A 21,356-nucleotide genomic window follows, 5' to 3' on the forward strand; every position below is an offset into this window, starting at 1 on the left:
GACATGAGTTTGAGTGAACTCCGGGGGTTGGTGTTGGACAGGGAGGCCTGGTGTGCTGTGATTCATGGGGTCGCAAAGATTCGGACACGACTGAGCGACTGAACTGAACTGAACTGAACATGGAGTTGCAGTATTTATCTTGTGAGTGGACAGGGGGACGGAGGAGGAGTGGCGAATGTGCTCTGGTTACGGTCCATGTGCTTTTCTCTCTCTCCCTGCCCTCACATCCTCCTCGTCCCTAACAGTCTCTCTTCCTTACTGGCCACAGTATTAAGCCCAATAATATGTTTTGATCTCTTGGTGGAATTTATTTTAGGAAGTTTCATCATTACTGATCTGAATTTCAAAACCAATTTAGGTAACACACTTTTCTCTTAAAAATACTAATAATTCATTTCACCTTTAGGTGGTCTGGGATTGATTCCCTCTTATGGATCACAAGGACCTTGATAATACAGGCTTTCATTTCTGGAAGCTGTGTTACTTGGCTTTTCCATTTTATCAAAGTACTTATTAATTAATGAAAGTCATAACTGAGGTGCACAGAAATACACTTGAGGACTGTTTATTCCAAAAATAGGCCCATATTGGTAGATTTAAATCATCAGAACATGTTTATTTCAGCGACTAACAAGCTTTCTGATTCCATCAGCAAGATAATGATGTCTGAGAGGCGACCTTCATGTCTGTTAGATTTCACGTGTGAACATGCACCCCCGTAGGACATCTTTCTGTGGCCCAAGCAGCAATGGAAGTCACTAGGTGGAATAATGCATGGCAGCTGTTCCAGGACTGTCCACACAGGCATCATGACTTTCGCTTGGTTTAACTTGTTCTGACAGTAAATAGCAAAAGTCCCTCTGCTTTTCCAGGACAAGCATAGCCATTTCTAAATCAGCAGCAGCTGCTGCACCAGCTTCCCTCCCCGGCCCCCAGGTGGGGTCATCAGCCCACCTGAGTGCATTTGCAGTGGCAAGTCCCTCCCTATGGGCAGATAGCACCACCCTTCCCAGAGGGATGGGTGAGAAAGAGAGGCGAGCCCTGGGATCAAGGTAGGAAGAGGCTGGGCTAAAGAATTGGACTCTACCATGGAGACATATCCACTTCAAAATTTCCCATCTAAGGGATAGAATACCAAAGTGTTTCTGAGTGCATGTGTGACCCCAGGACAACTGGGTCCTTGTAGGTTTAGAGAAGCAAGTGGGCTTCTTTGAAACCCGTTTCCAGGGCCTGAAGAAACCATAGACTCTTTTCCCCAAGTTTCTGTAACCGTTTGTTTCTTTTGTAAATTTAAATTTTTTATGTAATTTTTTTGGGTGAAGTGTTTTAATTAATTCTATTGGAGTATAGTTGATTTACAATGTTGTGTTCGTTTCTGCTGTAAGCAAAAGTGAGTGTCTTATATCAACACATATGTCCACTCTGTTTTAGATTCTTTCTCCGTATAGGTCATTACAGAGCACTGCGCAGAGCTCCTTGTGCTGTGCGGTAGGTGCTCATTAGTCATTACTCTATATATGGTGGCGTGTGTAATGTCAGCCTCCCCATTTATCCCTCCTGCCCTTCCCCCCTTCACACATAAGTTGTTTTCTCCGTTTGTGACTGTTTCTGTTATTACTCAGCCATCAAAAAAATGAAACAGCACCGTCTGCAGTAGCATGGACGGGCCTCGAGACGGTCACACTGAAGTCAGTGCAGAGACAAATACCGCATTATATTATGTACACATGGGATCTGAAAACCACGGTGCAAACCAGCTTATATAATTTCAAAGGTTATTTTCCATTTACAGTTATTACAAAATGCTGGCTGGATTGCCCCGAATACATCCTTGTGCCTATCTCACACCCAGCACTTTGAACCTCCCACTCGCCCACCCTCTGGTAACCACTGATTTGTTCTGTATGTCTGTGAGACTTCTTTTTTGGTTATATTCACTAGCTTGTAGTAGTTTTTGGATTCCACGTGTAGGTGACACCACACAGTCATCTGCAAACAGTGAGTTTTTACTTCTTCCTTTTCCATTTTGATTTTCTTTTTCTTCTCTCAATTGCCATGGGTGAGATTTCCAATACTGTGTGGAAAGAGTGTGGAAAGAGTGGGCATGTCCTGTTCCTCACCTTAGAGGAAATGTTTTCCGTTTTCCACTGCTGAGTGTGATGTTAGCTGTGGGTTTCTCATAGATACCCTTTATCATGTTGAGGTATGTTCCTTCTGTGCCTACTTACTGGAGAGTTTTTGTCATAAGTGGGGGTGTTGAATTTTATCATAAGCTTTCTCTGCATCTATTGAGATGATCATATGGTTTTCCCTCTTCAGCTGTTTACGTGCTGTATCACACTGATTGACCTGCAGATATCAAAAAACATCCTTCCATCCCTGAGATAAATCCCACTCAGTCATGGTGTATGATCCCTTTAATGTATCATTGGATTTTGTTTACTAGTATTTTGTTGAGGATTTTTGCATACACATTTAATCAATGATATTGACCTGTGTTTTTTGTCTTCTGTGATCTCTTTGTCTGGTTTTGGTATCAAGATGATGCTACCCTTATAGAATGAATTCAGAAGTGTTCCTTCCTCTGCAGTTTTTTCAAATAGTTTCAGGACAGACATTAACTCTTCTCTAAAATGTTTGGTAAAAGTCAACTGTGAAGCCATCTGGTCCTGGACTTTTGTTTGTTGGGCATTTTTTAATTACTGACTCAATTTTGTTACTGGTAACTGGTCTGTTCATATTTTCTATTTCTTCCTAGCTCGGTCTTGGAAGATTGTACCTTTCTAATAATTTGGCCATTTCTTCTAGGTTGTACATTTTATTGGCATGTTATTGTTCATAGTAATTGTTTTTTGATCCTTTGTATTTCTGTGGTGTCAACTGTAACTTTTTTCATTTCTGGTTTTGATTTGGGCCATCTCCCTTTTTCTCCTTGATGAGTCTGGCTCAAGTTTTACCAGTTTTATCTTTTAAAAAAAAACAGCTTTAATTTCATTGAAAATTTAAGTCTCTACTTCTGCTCTGATCCTTACGATTTCTTTCATTCTCCTGTTGATAATTTTGGGGGTTTGTTCTTTCTCTAGTTTCTTTAGGTGTAAGGTTCAGTTCAGTTCAGTTCAGTTGCTCAGTCGTGTCCGACTCTTTAAGACCCCATGAATCACAGCACACCAGGCCTCCCTGTCCATCACCAACTCCCAGAGTTCACTCAAACTCACCTCCATCGAGTCGGTGATGCCATCCAGCCATCTCATCCTCTGTCGTCCCCTTCTCCTTCCGCCCCCAATCCCTCCCAGCATCAGAGTCTTTTCCAGTGAGTCAACTCGTCGCATGAGGTGGCCAGAGTATTGGAGTTTCAGCTTCAGCATATCAGGTTAGGTTGTTTATTTCAGGTTTTTCTTGTTTCCTCAGCTGTGTCCCGTATGTTTTGAGTCATCTTCTTGTCACTTTTCTCTAGATACTTTTTTATCTCCTCTTTGATTTCCTCGGTGATCCATTGGCTCTTTAGTAGCATGTTAGTTAGCCTCCATGAGCTTGTGATTTTTGCAGTTTTTCTTCTAGATGATGTCTAGTCTCACATAGTGTTGTGGTAGGAACAGACGCTTGATATGATTTCAACTTTCTTAAAGTTACTGAGTTCTTCTGTGGTCTAGCATGTGCCCTATCCTGGAGATCTATCCTGGGCTTTGCTTCCCTTGAGGCTCAGCTGGTAAAGAATCTGTCTGCAATGTGGGAGCCCAATCCACAGGCGCTTGAATATAATATGTGTTGTGCTGCTTATGCTCTCTGTATGTTAATATATTTGGTCTAAGGTGTCATTTAAGGACTGTGTTTGCTTATTGATTTTCTATCTGTATCATCTGCGCATTGATGGGAATGTTAAAGTCCCCCACAATTATTGTGTTGCTGTCAATTTCTCCTTTTGTGTCTGTTCATATTTATGTTATGCTTCTATGTTGGGTGAGTATTTACAACTGTTGTATATTCTTCTTGGACTGACCCCTTGATCATTATGTTGTGTTCTTCTTTGTATGTTGTAACAGTCTTCAAAGTATTTTGTCTGATTTAAGTATTGCTACTCTGGATTTCTTTTGATTTCCTTTGGCATGGAATACCATTTTCCGTCCCCTCACTTTTAGTCTGTGTCTCTAGATCGGAAGTGAGTCTCTTGCAGGCAGTATGTAAGCAGTTTTGTTTTCTATGCCTTCAGTATCTACGTCTTTTGGTTAGAGCATTTAGTGCATTTACATTTAAGGTAATTATCAATATGTATGTTTTATTGCCTTTTTAATTATTTTGGATTTGTTTTATAGGGTTTTTTTTCCCCTCTTCTCTCATGATTTGGTGACTATCTTTAGTGTTACGTTTGGACTCCTTTTTCTTTTTTGTGTGTATATATGATAGATTTTTGGTTTGTGGTTACTATGAGCTTTTTGTGTAACAGTCTATTTGTGATTATTTTACATTGATGATCCCTTGATTTCAAATGCAGTTTTAAAAACCTCCATTTGTACTCTCCTCCCCTCATGACTGCTGTCTTTGATATGGTTTATATTGCTTTGTGCATCTTTTAACTGCTTATTATGGTTAGAGATGGTTTTACTACTTTTATCCTAGTAGCTTTGTGTGGGGCTGACTGCCTGCCTTTATGTATGTTTGCCTTTACTGGTGAGCTTTTGCATTTTGTAATGTTCTTGTTGTGGCCTTTTCTTTTTCTCCTAGAGATCCTTTAACATTTGTTGTAAAGCTGGTTTGATGACGTTGATCTCTTTTAGGTTTCTGCTGTCTGTAAAGTTTTTCCGTTCTCCATCAAATCTGAATGAGAACCTTGCTGGGTAAAGCATTCTTGGCTGCAGGTTTTTCCCTTTATCACTTTAAATATATTATGCCACTCCCTAGTGGCCAGCAGAGTTTCTACAGAAAAGTCGCTGGCAGCCTCTGGGAATGTCCTTTCTGTTATTGTTTTCCCTTCCCTCTTTTAATATTCTTTTTGTCATTTTATTTACAATGTGTCTTGTGTTCCTCTTTGGGTTGGTGCTGCATGGGACTCTGCTCTTCCTAGACTTGGGTAATTGTTTTCTTTCCAAGGTTAGGGAAGTTTTTAGCTATTGTGTCTTCAAATATTTTCTCATGCCCTCTTTTTTCTCCTCCTGGGATCCCTATAATGTGAATATTAGTGCACTCAGTGTTGTCCCAGAGGTCTCTTAAACCGTCCTCACTAACTGCTAGTTAGCCTGTTTAGTCATGAGGCGACAGAACCCTACGGGGTCTTCTGGGCTAGTGCTGGCTCACTGGTGGCTGGAGTCAGGGTCTTAAAAATTCTCAGGCTGTTACCTACCCATTGGCAGAGCCAGTTCCTGGCTTCAGAGCCCAGGGATGCCCAAGCTTCTTTCAGGTTGGGCAGGGTGGGGTGGGTGAGTTCCTGACACAGTGGGTATAGGTTCTGGGTATCCCAAAGCTTGTATTGCCCTGCTAGTGGATAGGGCCAGGGCCCACAGGCTGTGGGATCATAGTTTTCTTGCGTGTGGTGTTTGCCGCTCGTGGGTGAGGCTGGTCTAGAAGCTAATTTGGGCTTCCTGCAGAAAAAGGGATGGTGCCTGCACTCCGGCAGGTGGAACTGGCTGTTGGCTCAGTAAGATTTTAGGCAGCCTTCTGCTGAGGCTGGGTCTGTGTCCCCACCTGTTCAGTTGTTTGGCCTGAAGCACACTAGCATCTGCAGGCTTTTGAGTGGGGTTCATCAAGGATGGCGGCAGCAGTGTTCACACAGCAGAATGGTCCCCACTATGGCTGCCACTGGTGTCTGTGTCCCCAGAGTGAGCCAAAGCTGCCCCCCACACTTTGGCCCTGCAACCCAGTGCCTATGAGATTGGGTGTGTGCCCTTTAAGAGTGAGGTCTCTAGTCCTGTGGGACTCCCAGAATCAAGCCCCAGTGGCCTTCAAAGACAAATGCTCTGGGGGATTGTCTTGCCAGAGCCTTGGGCTGGGGAGTCCAACATGGGGCTCAGAACTCTCACTCCAGTGAGAGAACCTCTGCAGTATAATGTTTGGGATCTGATTATATCCCAAGTTCACCCATTCTACCTCTTTTCATTGTGAGTCCTTCTCTGTGTCTTTAGTTGTAGAAGATCTTTCTGGTAGGCCCCAGTCTTTTTCACTGGTGGTGGGTCTGCAGATAGTTGTGATTTTGGTGTGCTGAGGAGAGGAGAGGAGTTCTGGGTCCTTCTCCTCACCGTCTGAGTCGCTGTCCTATAAACTGTTGATGCTTATGTGCTCATGGTCTGGTCTCAGCTCCACTTTTAAGTCACCAAGGGAGCAAAGCTCATCTTCTCGCTGACATCTACAAGAAAGCCATGCACACTGAGCATCGTCCCTGTTGTTATAAATTTGCTTAATGTTTGGGAGCGGGGGCAGTCAGCCGACACCCTGATTCACCGTCAGCCCTCTCACTGTTTCTCTTATGCTATTTTTCCTCTTCCATCCCTGGGTTCCTCTCCAGAACAACCCACAGGCCTCTCCCCTTTGACATGCAGAACAGTTCCCACATGTCCCAGATGCCATCTGTCCCCACTGTTCCATCCGGCTGGCTGGTCAGGAATTTTCACAGGGGCAGTCCTTTGAGTATTATCCTAAAGAGAAATTTTCATACGGGCTGCTAAGTGGAAAGGAAAAGACCCTTTCCTTTAGCCATCTTGTTTTGAGTGACCCTCTCCCACACCACCTAATAATTACAGCTCGCATTTATTGAGTGCTCACTAGTTACAGATTCTTGTGCTAAGTAGGCACATTCAGGTTCACAGCCATTCATCACTTAACCTGGAGAAGCTAAAGGTTTGGCCAAGTCACTCAGCTAGAGAGTGACAGGGCTGGGATTTGAACCCAGGGTGCTTCAAGCAGGAGCCCCATTAACCTTCTGCTAACTGCATTCACAGGCCAAAATGGTGGCACCAACTGTTACAAACCTAGCACTTGGACACAGGACAGTCTTGAACCGAACCTTAGAGGACATTTCTTATTGATGAGGATCATTTCCCAGTGCACTGGCTTCCCCCATTCCCACTCCCATCTCCCACGGCTAGATTAGGTGCAGCATCACACCTAGGGGGAGACCTGATGATCTCAGACAGCTTAGCCACCACATCTGCCCACCCATCACCCAGCTGAGCATCCCCCACGTCACTGCTGATGTGTACTCACAGATTAGGGAACTCGAGTGAAAGGCCAGCTCCGATGCAGCCTCAGAAGGACCCTGCAACCTTCCCCAGGCCTCTGGGCAAGATGGAGAGTGACCTGGAAAATCAAATGCAGAGATGTGTCCCAAACTATAGGAGTCTTGTTTGAGGCAGAGTAGAATCTATTAGTTCGAGAAATTGGTCTGGAAATCTTATTAAAAGAGACAAATCATCCCACATTCTCTCCAAACTGAAAATATTGGAGATAATAGACTTTCCTTGACACTTCAGACCCATGGAGCTCATGTAAGGATCACAGCCAACCTCTGGCAAGGCACAATTCAAAGCAGGTAATAAAGGCAATTATTTTTTTTTAAATTGGCAGTTCTGATTAATTCCGATTTCTCCGGCCAGCCACAGACTTATCTGTACCGGTCCCTCATTACTGTGAAGGTTGCAGGGCAGAAGAGCCAATGGCAAAGAGAAATGAAGTTCAAGTTGTGGATTTGTCATTACTGCACAGCTCAGCAGATGACTGTCCAGCCACAGAGGCCACTGTGTCCAGCACTTTACACCTACACACACACACACCCTTTCTCAGTATTCTCAATTAGCAGCCAATGGAGACGCCAGGAAAGCCGGACACCATTGCATCATGAAACTTAATCGTGTTTACCTTTGCTATAAGAGGGGTGATAAGAGGAAGAGAGTTCCCTAAATTTGTACATTAGCTGTGATCATTATTGTTATTTTTGTTGAACACTGCAAGGTTCGAGAATGATACGAATCACTGGAATGTAGTGGGTGCTGGCACCCTGCTAAGGGCTTTCTTCCCACGTTTTTTCTCTTTATCCTGAAAACAACCCTACAGGACAAGGGTTGCCAGTGTTCTCTGCCGAAAGAAACAGACAGGAAATACTTTAGGTTTTGCAGGCTCTGTGGTCTCTGTCACTGCTACTCAAATCTACTGTTATAGCCTGAAAGAATCCATAGAAAATACGTAAATGGTGAATATACCTAAACTTCCTTTACAGACTCATACAGCTGGCCAGGTTTGGCTAGCAGGCCATGGTGTGTGTGAAAGAGTATCCCTAAGCTGGAGTCGGGGCTCCACAGCTGGGAGACTGGTTCTTCTCCTCTCCCCACTCCCCCGCCCCACTCATCCATTCCAGCTCTAGTTCTGGGGGAAGGACAGAACCAAACAAGGTTTTGTATGTGATGCTCAGGGTGAGTTGGCTGTCAGCAGAAGAAAAACTGATCACTTTCAGGAAATGCCTGCCTCCGTGGGGGCTGTGAAGAGGCCACCAGATTGCTGGGGTTGCTGCGGGTCCCCTTTGTCTATTTAGCTCCTCGTCTGTAAGCTCAGCCTAGGCCGAGGCAGACCCCACTGAGACTCCTGCATCTCCAAACCTTTGATGGGTCTTTGAGTCTCAGCTACATCTTCTGGGCAGTCCTCAGATGAAAAGGCTTTCTAAAACATGGCCTCTTTGTCCACACTGGGGTGGTCCCCGTGAGTCTGCAGCCCAACCTTAGCTCTCCTCTGTCCCTGGACAGTGTCCATCTCTGGTCACACCTGGGAGCTGCTATGGGCATGTATGCCCTTTGGGAACCAGGAGTTGAGGGATCAGGCTTTGCCCTTCTCTGAGCCACATCCCCTGCCACCAACCTTAACATTCTTTCCTGAACTAAAGTCATCCAATGAGCTGACAGGGGCATCAAGTATCTGTCTCTTACTCTTGATGACACTACAAACTTAAGAGACAATTCAGGATCTTAGACCAGACTCTCTCAGTTTCTGCACTATAAGACTTGGGGCCAGATCCCTCTCCAGAACGCCATCACAGACAATAGAGGGTATTTAGTGGCATCCTGACCTCTACTCATTAGCTGGACATTTTTGACCATCAAAAATGTCCCCTGGGTGACAGAGCAACCTCTGCTGAGAAGCGTCGTCTCTGGGTGGGAAGCAACAACTGCGTTTTGCTCCCTGCTGCAGGCTCTAATTTCCAATTCCCCCAAAAAAGAAAAACAGCAGCCAAGACCTCTCAGTACCACAGTACCACATTACATTAGCTCTTGGTGCGAGGTAAGCATAATTAGCCCCATTTTACATACAAGAAAACTGTGCTACACAGCTAGTAACCAGCAGAGACTGGACTTAGACCCAAGCCTGTCTGATGTCAAAACCTACATATATATTTAAATCTACTCATGATCTGATGATGAAATGAATGCTATGAAGGTTTTCCTAGAATGCGGAGAAGTTGCAGCTGCCCTTCCCTCAGTGTTCTATCGAATCCTGACAGCAGCATGTCAAGGTAGCCTGTATTCTCCCCATTTTACAGATGGGGAAAACTGAGGCCCAGCAAGCCGAACAGATGGCTTGAAATCAGCACAGCAAAGATGTTTAAGCCCAGTGTTTCTGTGTTCAGAGCTCTTGACTTTTCACATGGTGGCTGTTGCCAGTGGGAAAGCTGAACCTGATTTCCTACACAGTACTCTACCTTTCTAGCCAATGTGTCCCACAGGCTCGGGGATGAGTGAAACCAACACCCCGCCCCAATCCCTGTCCTTGGCCTCTTTCTGTGAGCCCTCTCCTTGCCTCAGCTCTGCATGCAGTACTGGCCTGAGAAGACGTCGGGGTGCTACGGGCCCATCCAGGTGGAGTTCGTGTCGGCAGACATCGACGAAGACATCATCCACAGGATATTCCGCATCTGTAACATGGCTCGGGTGAGTGTCCGGCCGCTGCTGCATCCTGGGCTCCTCCTTCCAAAACAGATGGATGCTGCTGGGGAGGACCCCGCTGTAGTCGGTGCTGTGCTCTCCTGATCCACCTGTCCTCAGGGAAGTGATGCCTCTGCCAGTTCCAGCTCCAGACCCGGCAGTGGTTCCCACACACAGAGCCACACAAGGGGCATCCAGCCGGCCATCTGCCTGTTCCCTGACATGCTGGCTGCCATGTAGACAAAACTTCTCAGAGCACGGTGCTTCCCTGCCGTGTCGCGCGGTTATGGGCATGAGTTGATGCAGCCTTTGAGTGGGTCCAGTAAGCTTTGAGCTAGTTGGGAAGTGAGTTGGGAAACAAGTTTCTTTCATGAGGAATTTCACTGCTGGGTGAAGGAGTTATTGGGCGGGAGGGAAGAGATGAGGGGCTAACTAAATGGTGACTGACTAAAGCGACCGTGGTCTTTACTGGAGGCTCAGGGTGAAGAGAGTTCAGTTCCTGTCCTCTCAGAATTCACTCACGGAAAGCACAGTGTGTTTTGACACATGAACAGCAAGGAGAGAGAAGAGTCCTGCCTGCTGTTCATGGAGGCTTTCCTAGGAAAAGGGACACTTGAGTTGGGTTTTGAAGACGGCATAGAAGTTTTTCAGGTAGAGGAGGCAGGCAGGGCAGTCGAAACAGGAGGATCAGTGCAGAGGCAGGTGTGGGGGTGCCGTGTGACTCTCGCCGTGAGGACATTACGGCTTAGACCCCATTTATTCCATCTGCCACTGCAGTGCCGCACCCCCAGCAGACCACCCCTGACAGCCTCTCTGTTCTCAGCCCCAGGATGGGTACCGTATAGTCCAGCACCTCCAGTACATCGGCTGGCCCGCCTACCGGGACACGCCCCCCTCCAAGCGCTCTCTGCTTAAGGTGGTCCGGCGGCTGGAGAAGTGGCAGGAGCAGTACGACGGGCGGGAGGGGCGCACCGTGGTTCACTGCCTGTGAGTACGATGGGGCAGGGGCGCCGGGGGACAGGGCATCCTGAGGGTGCCGCTGGCCACAAACACTGTCTTAGGCGTCCCGGGCCTTACCGCGTCCTTGCGGCCAACAGGAGTGCATTCAAGGCATTACAGTCCTTTCATGGACTAGGGGTGTGGCCATAAAGCTATCTGTGGGACATCCTATTCACAAGCATTCCCTTTGCTTCTTAGAATTTAAATGGTTTGGGGAGAAGTGATACAAGGGCCTCATTCTTTAAAAAGGAAGTTGAATCAAGATCTTCCTCATTGCAGAATAGTATTTCTGGAGCAGGTGGAGTCATTAATAACATCTTACCCCAGAATTGAGTTCAGTTGTTTCAAAACCAGGAACTCTTTCAAACAGGCAATGCACATGTGTCAGGAAGACTGGAGTGCTTAAGGGAGAGGTGTAAGGCAGGGGAGGTCCCTGCCCACTCTTGCCCTTGGGATTGTTTCTTAGCCTGCTTTTTTGCAGGAGTACCTTTTTATTCGTGTCTTCCCTCGCCAAGGTGACCAGCAGTTTGAGCTGTAGGAAGGCACAGGGGTGTCCTCCCATCCACAGGGACCTTGGCATCATCCTTGGAGGGCAGAGACACCGAACAGACACTGAAGTCCAGGCGCTGGCCAATGAAGGGAGGTGACCGTCTGCACCTGGAACATCTGCCGTCGAGTGTCCTGTGGATGAAACATCTGGGCGGTTGACTGAGAGACTCAGTTTCCATCCAGATGTTCTTTAGACACAGACCATTACATGAAATCATTAATTGCTCTTGGCAACACGCCCAGGAGTTCCAAACCTGGCTGATTCCTAAAGAGAGTTTCTGTAAAGAGCTGGAGAGGTGTGTCCATGAAGATGACTTACGGGGCCTCAGAGAGAAGGTGCAATGGAGGGATGACCCTGCCAAGAGCCCTGTAATCTCTATTTATACATCCTATGTTACGCAAGATGTTCTGATTGAGAAAATAGAGATGAGGCGTCTCTCTCAGGATCCAGCATCTCACACCCATCCCAGCCCCACCCAAAACCCAGTCTGGCTGACCTGAGGCTCACAGAGCTGTGTCTAGTAGCATTGTCCTTAGTGGACGGGAAGAACTAGAAGTGAAAGCACACACAACCTTCCGTTGTCTTCACTGGGTGCGCAGGTGGACCCAGAGCATCCTTTCGGACAAGGAAGCAGGCACCACACGTCCAGAGATGCTCGTATCTGTCTGCCTTGGGGATTTGGGTCCATGTGCTATGGGTGATGGTCACATGCCCCTAGAACCAAGGAAACATCAAGCTAAGTGAACTCTCCAAGGTCGTCCCCTTTATGATACAAATGAAGAACCTGGGGTTCAGACACAGGAAGTGACGTGCCCAAGGTCAAAGCAGGTTCATGGCACAGATGGACTCAACTATGGCTCGGGCTTTCTACCACCACGTTCCCTTGCATTTGCCAGGGCGGGCAGCCACCCCCCTCCCCCACTGCTGCAGACATGGCCTGGGGCTCAGCAGGTGCCTGAGGGGTACCCGGGAGTCTGCTCACCTCCTTCCTCTGTGTTCAGGAATGGGGGAGGCCGCAGCGGAACCTTCTGCGCCATCTGCAGCGTGTGTGAGATGATCCAGCAGCAGAACATCATCGACGTGTTCCACATCGTGAAGACGCTACGGAACAACAAGGCCAACATGGTGGAGACCCTGGTGAGTGGCCGAGAGCCATCCCCCGAGAGCCGGGGGCTGCCGGTGCTCCCCTGGGCCTGAGCGAAAGAGCGTCTGAGGGGAGAGCCACTCAGCGGCGCCGCTTCCCGAGCACCTGCAGTCCCGCCCTCGGCACTCCCGTTGCCTGCTTCCTCCCCTCCAGCCTCACCAGCCTCTCTCCTGCAGAGCAGTCCAGATAGTCCTCCTGGCACACGCTGCCCTGTGTTACTTTCTTTCCACGCCAGACAGAAGTGTCACTAACTCTGGTTTAGGGGACAGGATGCTGGGTCAGTAGAAGGTGAATTATTGAGTTGACCAGAACACCCATTCAGCTTTTTCCATAAGATATTGCCCAAGTGTTCACTCGAGTTTTCTGTGCTGTGTTTTTGATTCAGTCCTTATTCTTGGACTTCCCTGGTGGCTCAGATGGTAAAAGGAATCTGCCTGCAATGCAGGAGCCATGGGTTCAACCCCTGGGTCGGGAAGATCCCCTGAAGGAGGAAATGGCAACCCACTCCAGTATTCTTGCCTAGGAAATCCCACAGACAGAGGAGCCTGGCAGGCTACAGTCAGTGGGGTCACAAAGAGTCAGACACAACTGAGCAACTAACACTTACTTTACTTAAACCTATTCTCATTAATTTATGCTAATAATTACCATATAAAGCATTGAGCTAGGATATCGTAAAGAAAAGGACAGGCATAAACTTGGTGGCAGAGTTCCAAAGGTTAAGACCGGGTGCAGAGATAGAGACATGCCATACACTGAGAACTTTAACAAGCCTTTATATCTATGCCAAGTGTGGTCTTACCGAAAGTGAGGGCCTGCTCCAAGGCTGGTCCACAGACCAGTAGAAGCTTACTGTGTGAGCTTGGCAGAAATGTAGACCCTCGAGCCCCACTCCAGATTTACTGAATCTGAATCTGCGTGGACACTTTGACTCGACGGTTGGTACAAACACAGATAACATTCTCTCCACTCTCTGAACTAACGCCCTTTCCACCTCTCACTCACCATCTCTTCTCCTTCTCTGCCTCTCCTCCTCTCAGGACCAGTATAAATTTGTATACGAGGTGGCGCTGGAATATTTAAGCTCCTTCTAGCCCGACGGCTTGGGGAACCTGCCAGAGTCCAGAGGCTGCTGCGGCCAAGCCCCTTTCCTGTGAACGGCAGCGAAGGGGCTCAGGGGCAGCATCCTGCCCGACTCCAAGGAGAAGACTGGAGGGCCTGTGGGCCACGGCGGGCTGGCACCTCCCCAGCGTCTCCGGGTGCCGAGGAGGCTGTTACCCCGCCAGGCCCCGGCATCTTTGGCAGGCCCCACCAGCCACGCGCCCCTGCAGAGGCGCACCCAGAGCAAGGCCCGGGTTTCTCCACGCCCGGAGCTCATGCTTTGGCTCTCTTCAGTCTCTGACTCTCACGGCAGGCCGACTGTGCAGGTGCAGGAGGATGCGACTGGGCTCGTGGGGTCCCCGCTCTGCTGCCCCCCGCCATCTCCTCCCAGGACCCCTGGCATCGGACACCCGGCGGTCTGGATCCCTGGGACCTCGGGATGCTCCCGAGCCCACAGCAGAGGCCCCCACCCTCCTGCCTCACCTGCATGGGGCTTGGCCCAGCACCATCCTGTACCCCTCACCCAGCCTGAGGCCTTGACCTTCTGCCACGCACCGGAAGCCCCCGGTGTCCGTGGCTCTCCTGGATCCAGGTTCTCTTTGCTTCTCTGTGCTCGGTGGGGCAGGGTGGGACTGCAGGGAGCCTGGCTGCCTCTCCTCTCTCTGTGAAGAAGGACCGCCTCCCTGGGGCAGGGCTCCGGCCGGCCCTGTGTCTCCTGGGCGGTGACTCCTCGGGGAGGGATGAACAAGATTGATGATTTTCCAAAGTGTATGTGAAAAGAAACGTTCTTTTGGAGGGTGTAAAGTCTTAGTCTTTGATGTCAAAAACTGGTGGGGAGGGAAGTTCGGTTGTGTAGCTGTAAGACCAATCTCCTGGGCCTGTTATCTCCCTGGCAAGGTCCCCAAAAGGTCCCCCCACCCAGGGACAGCACAGTGGCAGAGCAAGGGGAGTTTCATTTGAGGCTGACAGAGGAGCATTCCCCAGAGCTCCGAATTTGAATGCCTGCCTAGAGCAACCCAGCTGCCATCTCAGAAAAGGTCACTGTGGACCCAATGATACTCCGGTTTGAAACAGACCTCGGGGATCAGGCCTGGGGAGCTTGCCCAAAGTGTGGGTCAGTCGATGACAGGGAGCCGACTTTGACTAAGCATCTACTATATGCCAGACTTGGCACATTCTTGGACCCCACCCACCCCACCCTGGGAGCTGTTCACCTGTGATCACCCCTCATTTTACAACTGAAGACACTGAGGCATCTTCCTCAGGTTCCAAAAGGCAGATCATAGTGGTGAGACTTGTACTGTCATCCTTTTGTAGCCAAGCAATTATTTTATGGAGGAAAAATAAGACCAGAAACTTCTGAGCAGAGAACTCCACAAATGGCAATTTAGTTCTTTTTTTCTGATGTCCGTGTTTCTGGGAAGGATAGAGTTTCAGATGTATTTTAGTAACTCATTCCCAGCTCCCCAGGAGAGCTAGTCCCATCTCATACCTTGGCCAGTGAAAACTGCTCTCTGGGCCCTCAGGCCATGAGGTCTGCGAGCCAGGGACACTCTGTCTACCTGGGTCTCTAGCTGATGCTCTGGAACAATACCTGGCAGCCCAGGGTGGCCTGGGATCCAGGACGTGTCATCCTGGAAGCTGGTCCGGCCCCAGACGGGGCGTGAGAAGCACAGGTTTCCCTCAGAGCTTACTGTATCCTGGGGAAACAGAACCTCAATGCAGTATCAAGTGTTATTCGAGCCTCACAGCAGGGCTTTCTGGAGGAGGTGACAACACTTCCACCAGGTAGAAAAACGAAGAGAAGGAAATTCAGGCCAAGAGAACACATGCAAAGACACGGAGTTGTGCAGACTCCTTGGGGGTGGGCGAGAGGGCAGGAGGAGGGCCCAGTCGGAGCAGAGCCTGGCGGCGCGGGGCAGGAGACAAGCCAGGGTGGAGGGAGCAGCGAGCCCCAGCAGCAGGGCGGACTCGGCCCTGTGGGCAGCACGGGGCCCGGGGGGCTCTGAGCGACGCACTCAGCTCGCTGTGAGGAGGCCCCCTGTGGGGCCAGTGGGGCTGCCTCTCTTCCTTTCATCAGACACTGTGAACACATTCCCTTAAGCGGACACCTTTTAATATCACATCTATTTGTCTGTCTGCTCATTGTTTGTCGCTGGAACAAAATACGCAGTACTTTAAGAGGCTCAGCTTCTGTGAAGAAATCATGCTCTCTACTATGTCACAGATCAGGGGGAACCAAGCCAGACCCCTGAGTCCCTGAGGACGGGACATGGCAGGAGCTCACAGACGCTGCTCCTGTCTGCATGAGTTCTGGGACTGTCTCAAAAAGCCCAGGGACCCCAGACTCAATCAGGGGAAGGCTGGTGCTTTGGAGGTTCAAAAGGAAGCAATGCAAAGCAAAGGAAGGCAAAGAAGCCTTCAAGCCACGAGCCTGCTCTTCGCCTTTCATGGCTCTTCCCCTGGTCCCAGGCCCCCACCCCACTGGGCCTGCCGGCCTCCCCAGCTCCAGCCTGCTGCTCCAGCCAGCCCTCCGGCCTGGCCTTCCCCAGCCTTCAAGAAGCCTGTAGCATGGGAAATCAGCCTACTCTATACTTTTCCCTCAGATCCAGGGCTCATCTGTGCAAAACAGGAGTCAGGGGAGGGGGGTGGTCTCCAATACAAATAAACCCTAGGATTTATTCTGCTCAGGAGGGGTGAAATTGCTGGCAGATGAAATGACAGTGGCTTCTATCATTGCAAATGGTAGGAATTTAGAATGTGACTTTGGGGAGAAGGAAACTTGTAAAAAGCACAAAGCCTCTTGGTTCTCACCTCCTGGATGTGGACCCTGTTTGGAGAAAATGGAAGGAATTAACGAGAAGCCAGGAACTGTCCTACCTGCATGCATCTGGCCTACACATCTTCAAGATGTATCCCAGCTGGAACCTAACTCATTGTCCTCTCCTCCTTTCTGGTGTGAAGGTCCTGGGGCCAGGGGCTCTGAGCCTCCAGATGGTCACAGTGTGCCTCCCCTTGTGGGAATGGAAGGCATCACCTTCCTTTTCCATGTTCTCTTTGGATATAGTCCAAGTAGTGGCCTGCCTGCTGGGTATCACCCATCCTGTGCAACCAGCAGACCCTGTGCTGGAGACTAATGTGAGCTCACCCAGTTTTCCCAACATCCCTAAGATGTGCTTTCAACTGTCCCCATTTTACAGATGAGGAGACTGAGGGGAGAAATCACTTACCCCCCCCCCCCGCATTCCCCCACAGCAAGTAAAGGAGGGAGCCAGGGTTTAAATTGGTTCTTTTAACTTCAAAGACAGTCTCTTTCCACTGCTGTGTCTCAGATTTTCCCATGACGGGGTGCAGGGGGTGGGGGTGGGAGGGACCCTTAAGAGCCAAGACTAGAATGAAGCAGGCCCAGTGGATTTTGTAAAACCCAAAGCAGACAACAATAAGCTCAAAACTCCTTCAGTTTCATGTTTAACAGTTCACATGGTACTTGCATTCTTCGCTAATTTAGCCTGATTTGACCAGAGTGTATCAGTATTTTTTTAACCACATGTGCCTGATCCCTCATGTGGCTTTGCCTGCCTCAGCTCACTACGATGACCCTAGGGAATGACCGCCCAGTCTGAGAGGCACAGTGCCTGGCCATGCTGCTCCCTCCTAAAGCCGATGCCAGACTCAAGCTCAAGTCCAGCTCACCTACCCCTTGGTTCACCACCTGCCCCGGGTGTGGGGATTCCCTGATCTCACTGTTCATGGGCTGATCTCAAGTCTCCTTCAGTTGCATACTAGAACAAAGAAACCTTTGACACCCTCTATAATTACACAGACGTGCCCATCTGGAACGGCGAAGGCTGAGCCCATAAAACCCTAAAGGGAAAGGGGAAGATGACACTAAATCGGCAGACTCCTGAATCCTGGGGCCTCTAGAAGGTCGTGCCCTCTGTCCACAGGGAGTCACGTGATTGCCAGTCTGGCCCAATCTGAGGACACACTTCACATGAGGGGCTGGAAGCCTCCTCACTGTACTTCAGCCCCACAGACTCACTGGGATGTTACAACATACAGGGCCCTGGAGGGGTGCCACCAGGAAGTGCAGTTTACTATGGCACAGTCCCTCCCTTGGCGAGACATGGGGTTATGGTAGAAAGAGCTCAGTCTTCAGTTCTAATCCAGCCCAGTCATTTCCTGGCTATAGAATGTTGAACCAACCAATCAGTGGGAAAAGATATGGAAAGAGAAGCCTCGGATGGGCAGAAGTAGGCAGATTTGGGGAGCTTTGGGTAGGAAAACAGAAAGGCAAAGCCAGGACATTAGGACCCAGTAGGAATCCTCAGAACCAAGAATGCATAGGCTCCACTTGGGCAAAGCGGTCACCTGTGACACAGCAGGACAGGGAATAGGGAGGGTCTGGGCAGAGTCACTTGGAACAAGGATGTTACTTTAGAACAAGCCTCTCTCTGGGAGAAAAGATGATTATTTTTCCCTGTGACTAATTAATCGTGTTCATTCATCACTGGGTCCCCGCTGTAAGCTAGCTCTTTGGTGTGTCCTTACCATGATCCACATTTCCTCAAGATGGTGTGATCCCTGTTGTGTGCAGAGGGGTCAGTCTAGCAAGGATGCTGCAGAGAGAAGTGAGGCACAGGTGGGAGCAAACAGGAGCGTGCCAGGTCATCTTTGCAGGAATAGCTGCCCAGCCCGGATCCAGTGACACTGAAGGAGGTGGTAGTTCCCCTGAACCTCACTGCCTTAGAACAGGCTGAAGGAAACCGCCTTCCTTAGCCTGCATCTGGCCTCTCCTGGGGCATCAGCAGCAAGCTGAGTCAGGAGTAATGCCCTGGAAAACACGGGTGAGCCCGAGGGTAAGATGAGCTCAATGCTAATCCTGAACCACAAAGCCAACACACTGTGCTGGGCCGAGATCCCTGCGGGTGGATGGCCAACCGAAGCCGCGGGGAGGAAGATGAGACGGGAGTCTCAGGGATGGCCCTGACCTGCCTTCCCCCCGTCATCTGACTAGTCTGAGCTCCTTCTCAGCCGGTGATGCCAGCTCCAAATCACAGCCAGATATGACAGGGAAGTGAGCAATACGAATCCAGCTGCAGGGAACCAGCTGAGACTCAGCCTTGTTGCTGGGTCCCCACGCAAAGGTTCCATGTTGGAGGTGTCCACAGAGACATGCCTCGCAGTGATAAGAAGCAAACCTTGGCTTCATCTAGCCAGGATCTGCCTTTGAGGAACAGCAAGGAGAGACGTCAGTGGCAGAGAACAGATGGGGCTCCAGTGTTTCAGAACCGTGGATATGATCCTCAGAAGCACAAAGAGATGTCTAAGCCATATTTGTGCACACGCGTGCACTCTTCTGGTTTCCTGGGGACCAGAGATAGGTTTTCGTGTGACTCTGGCTGGCGTACGATACTTCGTAGAGACCATCCCTCCCACCTACTTCCAGAGGAGGCGGGAAGGGTCAGAAGGGCCACATGCACCCCCTCAAATCCACCCATGAAAGGTCCCCAAGATGCAGAGTCAGCACCCATAATGGGAGACCACAGACTTCGCACCCTAGTTATCAGAGAGATTGGGGTGGTCACTGCGGCTGACACAAAGGTGTAGAAGGACTCAGATGGGCAAACTATAGGAAAAGGCTGTTGGGCTGGGTCACCGTGAACTTCCACAGGTGTCTGAGAGCTGTTCTGAGTGGTGGAATTTGGATCCTGGTTCTTGGTAGAAATGCCCAGAGGATAACAGTCTGAGGTCCTTGGAGTGTTGGACACAATGGTGTTGGTATGAAGGCCTGGAGCTCAAGGTCATTAATTTATGGTTCCTTGGTGGGTGAATGCTTAGAATCAGCGGAGGAAAGGGAATATGAAGCAACTTGTCAACGTCGCAAAACTGAGCTTCTGTGCACTTACCACAGTGCCTTTGCACTTGTGAACATGAATCAGTGGGCCTGCTTTCTGATGGCGCCCCTCTCTCCTGTGGAAGATTCACGGTGTAAGCTGTTCTTTGACCCAAAGCTTCCAGGGCAGTCTGAAGGCTCAGAGGGACAGAGGGGTGACTTCCCAGGTCAGATCAGACTTCTGAAGGATCAGGCAGAATACCAGTGCCCACACCCTCCACAGGCCTGCAGACTGTTAGATGAATTCTCATGGTCATTCCCATGAGCGGAACTAGGACACGACTGAAACTTCATAGCTCTGAGAGGACTTGCTATCTGCCAGAGAAGCTGAGCTGCCCCATCTTAGCCGCTGTCCAGCAAAAGCCAGACATCCTTTTAAAGGGAAGAAGGAGCTTTGCTGAGATGGCCTTTGGGTTTCTTCCCCCCAGATGAGTGAGATGCTACAGAGCTGGGACCTTGTTGGAACGCCTTCCTTCCTGCAGAGTACAAAGCCAAACAGGTTGTGCTCACTTGTGTGAGCTAAAGCCCCCAGTCCCCTGCTGCCCCCCACCCCGCACGGGCCGAAGGCTGCTCTGGCCACACATCCAGGCTGGGTATAACCAAACAGCCCAGAGAGAGCAGCTGCTGGGCCACAGAGCCCATGCCCACCACGATCTCTGATGAGACCAGTCACAGTGTAGACCCACAGGGCCATCGTGGACAGCAGCATCAGTAAAGGTCCAAGCAGGACCCAGAGCAGGGCTTTGCGTGCCACACACGTTAACTCCAGAGGGGAGTCTACACCCCTCCCCCATACCTGAGACCTGCTGGAGCAGACTGCAAAAGCAAAAGCACAGTGGCTCAGCTGACTCGTGATTATCACCATCCCCAGTACATCCGTTTCATTACCAGACAGACCCTGAACTAGCCCAGGCTAACCCACACTGGCGATCAGACTCGAAAGCACTTTCTACCTTCTCTTTCACCCTACATCTCACCAGCCAATTAAAGGCAGAGAGCCGGGGCATCTGCCGGTGCCTTGGCTACTGGACACCATCACAGCCCTAGAAGGGCCATCCCGGGGTTCCCATCAACTCCAGGGAGACATGTTTCGCGTCTACTGGGCACATGATCCTGCATGAGACCAGAGTCTCCACGCTGTCGGCAGCCTCCTCCGTGAGTCCCAGTGGCCTGCACTTGTACAATTTGGGTGTTTGATAGATAAAGCACGTATGAGAAGAGAAAACAAATTAAATCAACTTAAAAAAAAAAAAGCCAGCACTGTGCTGTCAATGTTCTTCTTTTTTTTTCTTTCCAATTCTAGCTTAAAAAAGCAGAAGGTAAATAATGTCAGGTCAATGAATATCAGATATATTTTTTGACTGTACATTACAGTGAAGTGTAATCTTTTTACACCTGCAAGTCCATCTTATTTATTCTTGTAAATGTTCCCTGACGATGTTTGTAATATGGCTGTGTTGAAAATCTATACAATAAAGCTGTGACCCTGAGATTCATGTTTTCCTAACATCTTCGCACTGGTGTCTTCCTGAGGTCGGGTGGGGTAAGGTAGAGACAAGTTGAAGGAGGAGGAGAAAAAAAGCCTATTATGGACTAGATATTTTTTTAATTAAAAATAAAAGATTTAGGCCGCTCCCTCCCTAGAATGTGGGATATTAGTTCCCAACCAGGGATTGAACCCATGCCCCCTGCATTGGGAGTGTGGAGTCTTAACCACTGTACCACCAGGGAGATCCCTGGACTAGATTTCTTTAGGTTCAGTTAATCATCACA

The 21,356-nt window shown here is 49.3% G+C and overlaps 1 protein-coding gene across 10 annotated transcripts in view; it reads left to right on the plus strand.

Moving 5' to 3' along the window:
• Window positions 1-21,103, plus strand: part of PTPRT (protein tyrosine phosphatase receptor type T) — a 1,139,542-nt gene extending 1,118,439 nt beyond the window's left edge. For 9 of the 10 annotated variants that reach the window (XM_088843764.1, XM_088843767.1, XM_088843761.1 and 6 more), the window contains 4 exons: window positions 9,774-9,899; window positions 10,717-10,880; window positions 12,444-12,579; window positions 13,627-21,103. In XM_088843764.1, the coding sequence (XP_088699890.1) occupies window positions 9,774-9,899; window positions 10,717-10,880; window positions 12,444-12,579; window positions 13,627-13,680 (480 nt within the window). In that variant the 3' untranslated portion in view covers window positions 13,681-21,103. The remainder of the gene's footprint in view (window positions 1-9,773; window positions 9,900-10,716; window positions 10,881-12,443; window positions 12,580-13,626) is intronic. The other variant, XM_055437520.2, reaches the window with a different exon arrangement.
• Window positions 21,104-21,356: the final 253 nt, after the last annotated feature.

Source organism: Moschus berezovskii, chromosome 15 (assembly GCF_049115385.1).
Source record: "Moschus berezovskii isolate FMDL1 chromosome 15, NW_MosBer_1.0, whole genome shotgun sequence".
In the NCBI taxonomy this organism is placed as follows: Eukaryota; Metazoa; Chordata; class Mammalia; order Artiodactyla; family Moschidae; genus Moschus; species Moschus berezovskii.